This window comes from Lipophrys pholis (genome assembly GCF_963383615.2).
Source record: "Lipophrys pholis genome assembly, chromosome: 6".
NCBI lineage: Eukaryota > Metazoa > Chordata > Actinopteri > Blenniiformes > Blenniidae > Lipophrys > Lipophrys pholis.
In genome coordinates this window covers 27,714,567-27,728,370 of record NC_137629.1, presented here as the reverse complement: position 1 = coordinate 27,728,370, position 13,804 = coordinate 27,714,567, and the positions used below count along the sequence as shown (strand labels likewise).

Genomic DNA, 13,804 nt, shown 5'->3' with positions numbered 1-13,804 from the left:
GACACCAGAGTCGTAGTTCGAGGAACGGCTCTGGACAGCGTCTGCGATGGGCTCACCACTCATAGGAGAGACACATTCCCCGCGTTCCTGCAATTCTGCACGGTTGGCTTTCTGCCGCAGATCTCTGGCACAGACATTCCTCTCTGTGCGACTCCCTGTGGAGTTGAACTTCCTGTGCGTAACGTTAGCCAAACAGAAACTTCCTGGGCTCGCACTGTGGAGCAATGGCGCCAAAACTGGGTGTGTATAGAACACGTGAACCCTGGTGGCTTTTTTTAATATGCACCACATCTATCCTAGCCCTTCAAGTGAACTTATTCCCTGGTGTGGTGTGGAGAAGCTGATTGGAGCTCCATATAGTTCAGGAGCGCAACAAAAGTTAAACTAAAGCAGAACAAACTGGCTGCATTAAAGATAAATCTACACAAAAAGGCTATTTTAGTGAAATGTTCCCATGGCAGTTGCGTTATAGTACAATGAAGGCCTTGGTAATGAAAAAAAAAAAATGGATTCGTTTATCAGCTTTTATGAGTCTGACAACAGTTGTATACCAAGCGGAAAGCACTAAATGAGACGTATAGAAATGTCTAGAAGACACTCTGAACCAATCAAATACCCACAACAAATGGAGGGGGAAAAAAAACTATTTTGAGTGTCTGTGATGTATACTATTAAACCATGAAACATTAATCTTTATATTAGAGGTGTTCAAAGCTGGTCCTGGGGGGGCCCAGGCCGAAAATGACCACGGTTGGACAACCACTTTTTTATTTCATAGATTTTATCTGAATAAATGAACGCTGTCTCCATGTTTGTATTGTATGCATGACCTCAGGCACATATGTGGCTGTTTCTGTGTGGCGCTTTGGCAGAGGACAGGGTGCTGACTGCTGCTGTCACCACCGCACAAACCGGAGAGGAGAGGTGATGTGTCCCTTTTTAGAAGCTATAAAAGAGGCCCTGCATGCTATTAAGCATGCATCAGTGGCCTGCTTTCCCATCGGCTTTAAGAGGGGGACATCGGGCCACGGCTCTGTTAACCGGCGTTCACAGTCATAACTCAAGTTTGCAAAAGGTAGATCATGGCCCCCGTTGTCTTGCCACTTCTCCCCGTTGGGAGATTGGGGTAGAACACCTGCTCAAAACCTTGCAGGCCAAAATGATTTGTACATCTCGTATTAAACTCTCCAACTCTGCTTGACTGCCAGTTCTCCTCGGAGCAAATCATGCTTCACTGGAAGCTGAGAATTTGAGCAGTTGAGAATGATATCCCTGACCTGATGAATCTCTGTTTCATATTCACGACCAAAAGCTGAATTTTCTCTCTTTTTTTTTTTTTTCCTGGTTCAGCAAACTTTAAGGTAAATTCATGAAAGTCATATATTTGTGCCCGACAATAGTTTCTTCTTTGGTGAGTGAGTCTTGTACATGTGTTTTTCAATATCTTCTTTATGGCTAAATTACCACATTGTTGAATGTAAAATGATCACAACACATTTATATCATTACAATTAACATCTTCCTCCTTTCATTAAAATAAATCAAAAACAGAAAAAGAGAAAACAAATGCTTTAATCCTTATCTATTCAAAAGCTTCATATGAAATATCACACGACATCAAATTTACTTGGTGCATGGTGCGCCTAACGTGTTTCAGGAGATTGTATTATAACACGTACGCCTGCGTCACCATGTCGGAGGCTTTTGCTTGTGTTGCGCATCCGCATTTGTTTTGACGGTTCAGATGCATGTCTAGGGAAGGAAACAATTCATGGGAAAGGAATGCACCGAGCAACCTTCTTTCCTCAGACTGGTCATGAATGAGAAAAATGTGAGAAGCTGAAACTCTTCTCGGCGGCCCTGACAGCACACGGTGAAAATGACAAATACTCCCCCTTTTTGATAGTCCTCAAGACTTTTCACACCGTAAAACACGGAACCAGTTAATAGACAACAAAACAAAGATAGTGTTGAAAAAAAAATAAAGAAGCAATGATTGATTGGTTAGTGCTATTATACACATTAACAACTCTTGCATGGAGTATTGTTGAATGATTAAATCAGAGAAACTTTACCATTCAAGAACTCGCTCTTGTGGCGTAATCTCAGAGCATTCATATGTGTCTCCTGCGCCAGCGTCTTCACTTGGCATGGGGAGTAAAGTTGATAGATCAGATTGATTAGCAGCCGGGGTGAACGGTGTTGATCCAGTTTGATAACTTCATTAAAACGTCCGTGAAGATTTGTTTGCATCTTATGTGAACGTGACTTGACGATGCGAAAATGGTGCATTTCAGTGTGAAACTTGTAACACCCAGTCCACACTCAAACTAGAGTTTGACCCTCCTCATGATATCTATTCTATTTTTATTTCTTAACAGTGAAACCGAGTGGCTGACAGTCACTTCTCGACAATAGTTAATGGCACGGTGGGAAACAAACAGTGGATGGCCTCCCTGCTGTCAGGGCCTGAGTGGCCGCTTAGTGACTCACTCGCATATCGTCGCTTTAATCCTTTCATGGCCGTGTTTTATCAGGCCGAGGTGAGGTAAAGACACTGTTGGTGATACTTATTAGAATAACTGTGCTAATAATTATAGTTACAGTTATGTAATTGGAGTATAGAATACAGGGGTAAACAGCAGCATCTGGTCAGTTTGGATGTTTGATGACAAAATATTTGCTGCCTATAAATCACAAAATATAGATTTTTGTTTTTTCATGTGTTGTTTTCCCTTGTCTGGCAAAATAGCAAATACTACGAAAGTGCCAAAAAATGCAGTTTCTTTCAAAAATATCAACCTTCAACCAACTTCACCGGCAGTTCCACTGCTTCCACAATTCAACTTGAAAAAAAAAATCGAATTTCTAAATAAAGACTGTCCATAGAGGATAGTAGGAACAATAGTTGGTGCTCCTACAGACAAATTCCATTGAATATCTGCCAATATTCTTGTTTTAGCAACACTGGACCTCCTCATTTCACTTGTTCCTTTCGTCGAAGCGACACAATTTTAAACTAAAAACAACTGATTCATGAGTGACTGGCCTTCACGGAGAACTCATTTTTCACTGTCACTGTAGAGGGACTGCTTAAGTGTGAAGCACTGCGTAGCCTTGTGTTGGCAGGATAAGAAGCGCTGCTTCAGTGAAATGAAACCAAAACAAACGGGCAAACAAAAATGACAGGACGTTAAACCAAGCGTGATTCTAAAGTGGATTTTCAAGATTGCTTTCTCACCAACTAAAGCAGTGGTGCGTATTATGGCCTACATCCAGTTTTGGTCATTTGCCGCTTAGAACATCCAGTGTCATTGAAGTCTTCAGCAAGCAAGTGAAACAGAAAAGTTGAATTTAACATTTCAAGATGTCTCAGCAGAGAAGCTGCTTAAATGGAAAATGACTGTGCTCGAGCCAAATCTGAAGTGGACAGAGATACTGTATAAAATCTGCACTACATAATATAATGATGATGCAAAAGAAATGTGTAGCATGTACAATTTGATGGAAAACACATAAAGTGAGACTTAATTTTTAGGTATCAAAGTTGCAGATCGTTCATTTCTTCCTGCAAACATAAATTATTGCAAATAGGCTGATCTCAGTCCAACAGTCCTACATTTTTTCTCTATTTCTGCACTGCTTTTTATATAATATATTTGACTTTTTAAATGGTAATTGCTTCAGCATATATACTACTGAGCTGGTAGCCTTGTATTTCTGTTATTTCTTCCTGTACAATAAGTTCATCATCTGTCTTTCTTCACTAAAATCACATGAAAATGTTCATGAGAGCTGAAGGCTCACACAGTGTGGGTTATAAAAATGCCAAGTAACTCAAAAGGGAATATATATATACATTAAACAAAACCTCAAAATTAAATGTGAAACTTAGCCCGGCTAACTCATTGGTTGTAGGGATCCAGTAAAAATACACGAATAGAACTAATTTCCTGCAAAAAATTTTATATTGACCACTGTTTTCTGAGTGCACCTCGGAGAATACCAAGCACAGAGCTATTTTAAGTTTGGGGATGAATCGGAGCTCCTGGTCGTCCTCGGGCCAGTGGAGACGTGCCGTTCATCTCAAACTGGTGTCATTAGTTCAATCTAAGTATCTTCCCAGAAGCAGCACACAGTTCCTGCCTGGCAGCCTTACAGGAGCACACTGACTCCATCACATAGACAGCGCAGCCAAAAAGGAAGTGTGTATACAGCCACTGAAACCCCACAACCAAGGAGGACATAAACAGAGATTGAGCGTCTTTGTGTGTGTGTACATGTGTTGACATAAATACTACATCACATTGTATAAATGTGTATGAAGCGATTAAAGTCAGAAGCTGGATGCTGACATTCCAGATTCAGTACAAATATTCCTGTTATGCTTTGCTGTCTTGTATATTGTTCTACGGCAACATGCCTCAAAAGAAAAAAAAACCCCAAAACAAACAAAAGTCTTTAAAATTAGTCACCCACATCAAGTTCTTACGTTTTTACAAATCCCTCTGGCATGGCTAAAATGCAATTTTTTAAAAAATCAAACTTCATGATGTTTTTAGATTGCGCGCCATCATCAGTTTTTCCAACAGTATCCCTCCTTTCCTCTCACATAAGTGTGATCTGAGCCACGGATTGTCGCAGATTAATATCAGGAAGCGCTTACTCATCATATATCACAGGCAAATAATGTGGCTCTATGCAAAAGGCTGAAATCAGAGTGCGGGGAAACCGGTGCAGCACAACATCAGCACGAGCAGATGACTTCCCAACGTTGATTAAAGTGTAAATCCTCTTATGTTGAAGTGTCTCGCTGCCAGCCATCTGACTAAAATACATAAATGCTAATGCGTTTTATGATCCGTCATCAATCCATACAAATAACTCTACCTGCCCATGTAACTAAATAAAGCTGTTAATTTGAGGAGTAGAAACAACATGCGGAAAACTCCAACATACGAGGGTGAAGAAGAACACGCGTGTGTTTGTGCAGCTGGAGCCAAAAGAGATCCAGAAGTTGTATTTATCAACTGCTTAGTTAAAATGATTCCCGTTAAGTGCCAAAAGTGTCAGAGGCTCAGCTTAGCTTTGCTATGCTGTCAGCTTCTTACAGCTTTACCCTAAAATACACACAAGCCTTCAAGTGCTTGAGTTCCAGTTTTAAGCCTTGTACAAGGCATGAAAATATATTTTAAAAAACGTGGCAGAAAACTGGTGAAAAAAAGGCAGAGTATAATTAACTTTTTTTTTTACGCGTATAACCAGTGTATTTTATCGGGCCATTTTTATGTGAAAAAGTGAAAAGAAATACCTGATAAACTAATTCTAAGACAGTATAACCAAACAAATGCTTTCCTTCAGGCTTGCAGATAAAGCACATGACTGCAGGATGTGTAAAACATACAGTGCAAGTTGCAAATCTTAAATGTAATCTGCACACTATGCCCAACTCTTTATCGTACAGATATATTTTCAGATAAATAGTACTTACTATAGTAGAGCTACTTCAGTATTTCACATGTGCAATGTAACAGTGAGTGTCAGTGCCACACCACAGCTGCCTGAACTGTGAACAGCAAAAATCCCGCCGATGTGACTCCTATAGTTGTTTTATAGCAGAAATGTCAGAACGCGCAGCCATTCACAGATGGAAAATTGACATTCACAGACACTGAATTGAATGAATACATCCTGACATCCCTTTGTAATATAAACACAAAACTAAAGAAGGGGAATAATTTTGGATTTTATCTTGCCTCTGCCGTGTGTTTCATCACCGCTGACTCTTTCAAAGTCGACATATAAGTTGTGCATATGCATGAAGAAGTCGCTGCAAGTAACTCAATAAGCATCATTTATAACCCACTGAATTTTATGACGGGCTGGCGTGACGTGCATTCACAACACATGCATGATGCATTGACAGGTGTGCTCGGCTGCACAGGGAAGTGTCGTCTCGAACACAAAGGCCCGCCGATGCAGAGTAACTGACGAGCATGCTAATGCACATAGGAAGAGCAGTGGTGCTCAGACACGCTAAAAGCTTTCTACTACAGCCTTGAGATTCCCTCGGCATCACTAAGTGTGCTCTCGCTCACACTATCCCCCACATCGAGCCACAACTCCTTATGGCGTCACATACTCCTCAGATGTTCCCTATAGTGTTTGCTCGGACACACCTGCACGAGCTGGCAGGTACAAACACACACCTATAAACACGTCAAAGCAGCACACACACACACACACACACACACACACACACACACACACACACACACACACACACACACACACACACACACACACACACACACACACACACACACACACACACACACACACACACACACACACACACACACACACACACACACACACACACACACACACACACACACACACACACACACACAGGAGGGCCGAGTCTCTCCCTGTTCTCAACAACACACTGCTGTGCATGTGGGTTTGTGGGCGACTGAGGGCGGACAGGAGTGGCGCTACCTAAAAACAAGACAGTCTGGCCAGAGGCCAAATGAAGGAAAGGGAGGAGAGAGCTAAACCGCGAGACAGAACCCAGGTGGGAAGGATATTATTTGTCTGCATGCATGCCAAACCAGAGAGCTATCACAGCAGGGTGAGAATACAGCAATGGAGGCAGTGAAAGTCTTTGTATGAAGGATTAATAAGACATTAAGTGTGCACATACATTCAAGAGGAGAACTTGAAAATCTCCTTTCAAAACAGTCTGATATCTGGTCAACAATCAGATTAGTGGAGCTAAACTCATTCTGTGTGTCTATGGGATAGGAGAGTCATAAAGTTGTGCTGAGCTTGTGTGTATTTAATAAAATGCTCATGGACGTGCGTTGCGTGCGCATGCTCAGGCACACATGCTCAAAGCTCGCCTCTGGATTAAGCAAAGCAAAATGGGTGTAAATACAGTCTGACTGGAGTCAGCAGCAGAAGCAGACATGGAAAAAGTTAAGACAGCCCCTTAAGGAGCTTAGGTTGGGGGGAAACGCAAAAGATATGAGGGGTGAGGGGGGTGAATGAGGAACACAGTGGGTATAAATGGAAAAAAAAAGCAGGGCTAGAGGGACTAAAGAAACTGAAGTTAGAGAGCAAAATGATGGGGGTGGGGGTGGATGACTTACGATGACATGCCTCTTCTTAAACCGGAATTAATCCAGTAATCACTTGGATACCTTGTGCAAACATGATCATTCACAACGGAATCTCATCTGGTGAATGTGTGAAACCTGGACGCCTGTCAAGACCTCAGAGACACACGCGCACGCAAGCACACACGCGAGTGACAACAAAATCCTAATGCTTTAGGGTCAGCACACATGTGATGGCCCCGGGAGTTGAAGAGCCGGAATCTTCTAAGTCTTTCTGCTGCTTTTTTGCTCGAGTCACCCTCAGTGTCACAAGTGTCAGCTCAGCTATAGGCTTTGCTACCATGTCAGCTCATTAGAACTTGATGCCGAAGCACAAACACTTCAAACCCTCAAGAGGCTGAAAATGGAGTCCCAGCAGAAGGAAGAAGTTTTATCCATATGATTTGATCCCTTCATCATCATTCCTCCATTTTTTTTTCTTCTTCTTTCTGCCTATTTCACACTACTCCACCAGGTTCCATGTGCAACAGGCATATTCTAACACCACATAAAAATAGTACATCTGTCAATGGTCTTGATCAACACAATTGAAAGACAGAATTTCACCCAGTCAATCCTTAAGAAAAGAGCTCTGGAGGCAAAACTGTTTCTCTCCAGCAACCAGGTTATCACTGTGTTGGTGGTCTAAACACACATATGCTTGCAGGCAGCAATTTGGCTCACCAGAGTGTGCAGGATTAGTTGTTGACAGTTTCGACAAGCAATTCAGAGAAGTATTCCACCACAAGCAATACAAATACAGTTCAGGTTTTTTCTTTTTTCTTTTATGGCTGTTCAGATATACATTACCAATGCCGCTGCACTTTAGCATAACCTCCACCTTATGAGTCCCAGTTTAAAGTGTAAAAACACCAAACTGCCTTCACAATGTGTCACCTGCTTCAGGAATCTGCATTATCCTGGAGGAAACGGTGAATGTCTGGGTTTATTTGCACTTTCTAGGTGTCTGCCCTGAGCCAAACGTAGGCAAAGGTAATGCTGGTGCCTTCAGCTAAGTATTCACTGCACAGACATGAAAGCACTCTTTATATATTCTCAGGAAGAAAAGGTTCTTCAAGTCCTTCATAACATAAATGCACAATAAAAATGGAGAAATGCAGGAATTAGACATTTTGCCGCAACACTTTTGCAATCATGCATTAAAATGAACTTGATTTGACCTGCTTTGGTGTCCCCGGTCATGACTGATGTGCTAAATGTTTCACCGACAGTGCTGTAATTTTACACTTTTTCACCTGTCAATGTTCACATAGCACACGTACAACCAAAATCATGTGGTTTGAGCCCACTTCTTTATTTGGGTTTTAAATACCACGGGAACTGCAATAATGAACCAAATAAGAGATGGTTACAAAGTGGCAGGTGATGAGGTATTCACACCTGCAGCTGAATGCATCTTAGTACTGAGAAAATTTGTTGAATCTGATTGTGCGAAAACAAAAAAATCTAGAGGAGGTGCAGTCTTTTAAGCATATCAAAGTAAAATAGTATTACTGAGGCATACCAATTATAAGACACCAATGTCTGTGGTTGTGAGCAAAGAGCTCTGCTTAACAGCTGCCTGGGGAATTGACTTACTTCTCTGCAGTTTCAGCTGTGCCATATTCTCTCTTTAACAGTGCTGGCACTTGTTGGCTTTTTTTTGCTCTTGAAATATCCACCCTTCTTGCCCAGGGGAAGCTTACCTTCCCCCTTTAATGCGAGAAAAATCATTTAGTGCCAGTGTAGCTCCGAGGGTACACAGCAGACAGAGGAAATAATGGGGAGGGTAATCCAGGGGAAGTTAAAGAAGTCAAAGATCAAACAAAGTGAGGTAGGGGTCAAACAGGAATATAGATTTTGTAAAAAATAGCTTGAAGTGACCAGCTACAAAAGCTCACTGGGGCACTGCAACAGACCGGGTTAAAAAAAAAAAAAAAAAAGCGTAGATTGATTGAAAACCATTATTACATATAAAAAAAGAAACTGAAATAAATGAGTGGAAGACTCTTCCCCTCTCTGACCTACATCACATGATTAGCTATGCGCAAATAGGACCTCATCTCCTCTGCTTGCCACGAATGAGGAGAAGATTAAAAGTTATAGCTGCTGCTGCCACTGGTGAGCTGAGCTGGAGCTTGGAATGGGCTTGGTCTCCTCCTAGATTTGGGGTAGATTGGGGATTTCAAAGTCAAACAAGTTCAAAGCCTTGGCTGGGGAACGTTCAAAAGAACCACAGCCAGCCATGAAGTGGAGAGGAAAGGCGGGGGGGCAGCGAACTACTTACAGTAAACTCTCCCACAGCCTGAAGAGGCTGAGGTGGCCAACAGTAGTGAAAATGAACCCAGCACTCGCATGGGGGAAGGTCACAGAAAGGTGGTACACAACTGAAGGTGGCAGTCAAAGTTTTGATGACGCAAACCGTGAATAATAGACTATGTAGGGTTGCGTTTAGAAGGAAGGTCTGCGTTGTTGGGAAGACTGCAGCCGTTTCGCCGCGTTCTCCTCACAGACCTGCTGAAATCCATTTCTGTTACACGTGAAGTGTTAACAATGTCTCCTGAACAGTTGCTAACATATTCTTCCTCCCACACCGAGTGACGCAAAGAGCAACTGAACGACCATTAAAGTACACCCAAGCATTTCTTTGTGGAACGACACCGTCTACAAACCTACACATGAGCCACACTTCTGTCCATTTGTAAGAGAGAAAGACTCCAAACCATTACATGTTAGTACACATGTACATAAACAGCCAGCAGTGTCACTGAAGCAGACAACGTTCGTAACATTTACCCATTCCAGAACAAGGGTGAAGTTATTTCTAGCACTTGATCTCTGAGCGAGAATCAGTTAATCAAAAATTAATGTCCAGGCACCGTGTTTCAGTAACTGCACTCACACTGCAACACTGTGACTTCTTATTCCGGTTCTGCTTTTGTTTGGCTTCCTTTAGAGAGACAAACACAACATCAAAGAGAAAAGGGACAGTTTGTGGAGCACTGCCTCCCTCATCTCTGACACTGCATGCACCAGAATATCTTAACAACCTTCTCGATGGAAAACTATAATGACACCAAAATACTTTCATTAAATCCAATGTAGCCTGCACGATGGTTTAATGAGCTTACTGAAATGCACATTGGAAATCCCATCATTATCCAATTTCTGGAGTTATCAAATTATTCAACTGCTCGTGCATGATGCACTACTCTTTATAAGATAAAGACACTTGTTGGTGGGCTTCATGTAGTTGATTTATATCTGCACGTGTCAAAAGTCTTGAGTCACTTCCACCAAAGGACACAGCCACAATGTAATCAAAAGACAATAAACATGATGTGCAGCAGCAGAAAGTAAATGAAGCCACTTCTGAGGGAGACAAAATTCATGTCAAGTGACATGAAAAACTTCAATACGGGTACTACCAAGACCACAGGTATCGCCACGTTCAACAAGTCAAGACCAGATGCTTTGAATAGAACGTGTCAAAATGTAAGTACATGCTCTGAAAGAAATCCAATGTTGGGCTAAAACATGGAAACCAGTTTTTTGATTACTGCCGAAGTGCTGCCGATTTTTTGGGGAATTTATAATCATGTAACCAATGTCGTCTGGGTATGGACTGCGGCAACCCACAGCTCCTTGCATGTGAAGTAACGTTTAACTATGAATCGTATGGGTTAAATATGCCGAAATAACTTCCCCAGGGGGATCAATCAAGTATGTTTTCTTTCTAAAGTTGTTTGTTTGAGTCGCTGAAAATTGCACCTGGTCATTTCTATGTTGAATCAAAACTCGTTCATACTGTGACTGCAGTCAGGTTTCTATAGGAGACTCTGATCTGAGGTTAAAAGAAAAAAGAAAAGAAATTCAGTTTGATGCTTCGAGAAGTACAAACATAAAAAGGCAGATAACCATATGTGTACATATGCTCAACACGGTCTCATGATAAACGTTTCTAAGCCAACTGATGCTGGGCTGACTGCTTTAGGCCTTTAGTGATGGAATTAGCTCAAGCTAGTGCCTTTCTCTGTTGTTTTTCACCCTGATTCAGCAGTCCTGGTCTTTATGCAGAGCCTCTAAAAGCTCAGTGGCCACAGGGAATGCCAGCTCATCGACTATTATAATGACGGCCCTCCCTATTGGTCTCATCTCTTTCTGCACTTCTCACCAATACACCATTCCAATTCTCTCTCTCTCTCCCTCTCTGTAATCTGTCTTTCTATCCTTCTTGTTGAACAAAGGCTGGTTGTGTGTGATGCAATTTTGGTGGTACTGAAAGTTCAGTGTCAACAGAAATGTCCATTCCCAAGGCAGGAATGGATGGATTAAAGATTTTGCTGTTGAGCAAACTGCAAACAAATGTACCATGATGAATCTTGCAGAATGCGTCTTAGAATGGCTTTGTTAGGACTGGAATAGCTTCAAAAACTCGGCAGTAAATCATCATTATGTTTCAAGTAAAATTGCTTGCAAGCGGTGACTTACCGTTACTTCCACTAACACCAGTTTAACAACACAGACATAAACAAGAGGAGGCACGTCAAAGCTGCTGTTGTTGATCTTAACACATGCTCTGTGAAATGAAGACGGCGTGGACTCACCTTGAGCTTGTCAAAGCGCTCGGTGAGCGAGGACACCTGGTGCTCTCTGTGGCGTCCCACCAGCTTGCAGAGGGCACAGATGAGCTGGTCGTCCACCAAGCAGTACATGTTGACCTTCTCGTTCTCGTGCTCCAGGCAGGTCAGACCGCGGATGTGGGTGTCCGGCAGGGGCTCCACCAGGCGGTGACTTGTGAAGGGCTTCTTGTTTGGGTGTGTCGCACGCAGGCATCGGTCACAGTACGATACCTCACATGTGACGCACGTCTTGACGGCCTCGCGAGGCGGATCCTGTTCGCAGAACTGGCAGCTGATGCGCGGATCCATTTTTGCAACCACAGCCGGGCTGTGGTTGGCGTTGGTGTGGTTGGCGTGATTGTGGGAGTGGCTCGAAGTGGCAGGGCTGCCCCGGGCGCTGCCTCCACTCGTGCCACCGCCGCCGCCAATCGTTCCAGCTATTGTACCGCTAATGGTTGCGGTGTAGGGCCGCTGCGGCTGCAGGCGGCGGCTCTCAGTGGGAGAATTGGGGCCAGAAAGGGAGGCCTTTTGAAAGCGGTCAATGATGTTCTGCAGCGTCACATTGCGCTTAAGGCCCTCCAGGCCGCGGTGATTCAGCGTGATGACGTAACGACAGGTGGGGCACTGAAAGGCCGAGATAGATTCGAGGGGCTTGCTGGTGGAGCAGTGAGACACCAGGATGCGATGGGCACAGTTGAAACAAAGGCTGTGGGCGCAGGGTAAGAGCAGGGGATCTTCAAACAACTCCAGGCAGATCGGGCAGGTCAGCTCAGACTCCAGTGTTTCCATCTTCAGTTGAACCAATCTAAAGGTGACATCAAATCCCACAGAAGCTGGCCAATTACCTGAGTGGGAAAAAAAAAGAAATATATGTACTCACAGTTAGATAGGTCCCTAATTAATATTGAATTAAATTTATTCTTGGGATTTTTCTCCCGTGCAGATTTCAGCAGATAATATTCACACCTCAGGAGACACTGATTTAAATTGAGATGGGCAAACCTGCAAAGTGCACAAACATACATGCTCTCTTACATTATTATAGATGACCCGCTCTGCTTGTATAACTGTGGATACTGTTTGTTGCAGCCTTCAAGACATGATTTCTCTTTGGAGAAAAAAACAGGAGGGAATAGACAGAGGTTGGCTGAATAATATCCAAGAAGTAAAAATCAATGTGGAGGAAAGACTATCAGAAAAATAAAGAGCATAGAATGGTGGAAACCTGCAGAAAAAGACACGCTGGTTCTTACCTTTACATTTTTTATAAGATCAGGTTCACTTATCGAGCAATAAATTTTAACTTTTAAAACCTGATCCCAACAGCAATTTCACGCAGGAAAGTGAACACATGGCCCGAGCTAAACAAGAAAATTGATTTCAGATGATCCCCTCGTTCTCCAAGCCCACAAAATCCCGGCACCTTGCAGCGCTGCATTTCAAGCTGTCTACCCTGGGTGGCCTTAAAATCACCGACATGAAAAATCAGTAATAAAACCCTTCACCCACCCCACACCCATCCTGCTGATTCAGTGGCACAGGCACATTTTGCAGCAGCTCTACATCTTTTAAAAGAAACAAAGCAGACACCGTGAAACGGCAGTTTTAAACTGGACGACCCCCAGCAGCCGACAGTGACAATTTCATTAAGCGAGGCTACTTCTGAAAAACGGCTGCTCTCTCCCTCTGTGCCACTCATGCAGAATTAAATGACTACTCTGTTGTTAGTGGTTATTACTAATTAAAACACTAAAATAAATGCTATAACAAAAAAACCCAGCCAATAAAAAGGAAAGGGGACATTTTCCAGATGGTTTAGAAACGCAAAGACTTTCTTTGAAAGTAAAACAAATAGTACAGACTGTTATCAACTTCAATGAATAATCAGTTTCATGGAACGAAAAATTTAAATAAAAATTACATTATATTTTACACCAATTCATCCAATTCAAAGTCGCAGGATGCTGAAACCTATCCTAGCAGCCTATAGGTGAAGACCGATGTGTACGCCCACAGATAGAA

At 42.6% G+C, this 13,804-nt stretch overlaps 1 protein-coding gene across 1 annotated transcript in view; it reads right to left on the bottom strand.

The window, feature by feature from the left end:
* Positions 1-13,804, bottom strand: part of mid2 (midline 2) — a 92,931-nt gene that overhangs the window by 61,886 nt on the left and 17,241 nt on the right. The window contains exon 2 of the mRNA XM_080465623.1: positions 11,768-12,627. Within this exon, the coding sequence (XP_080321749.1) occupies positions 11,768-12,571 (804 nt within the window). The 5' untranslated portion in view covers positions 12,572-12,627. The remainder of the gene's footprint in view (positions 1-11,767; positions 12,628-13,804) is intronic.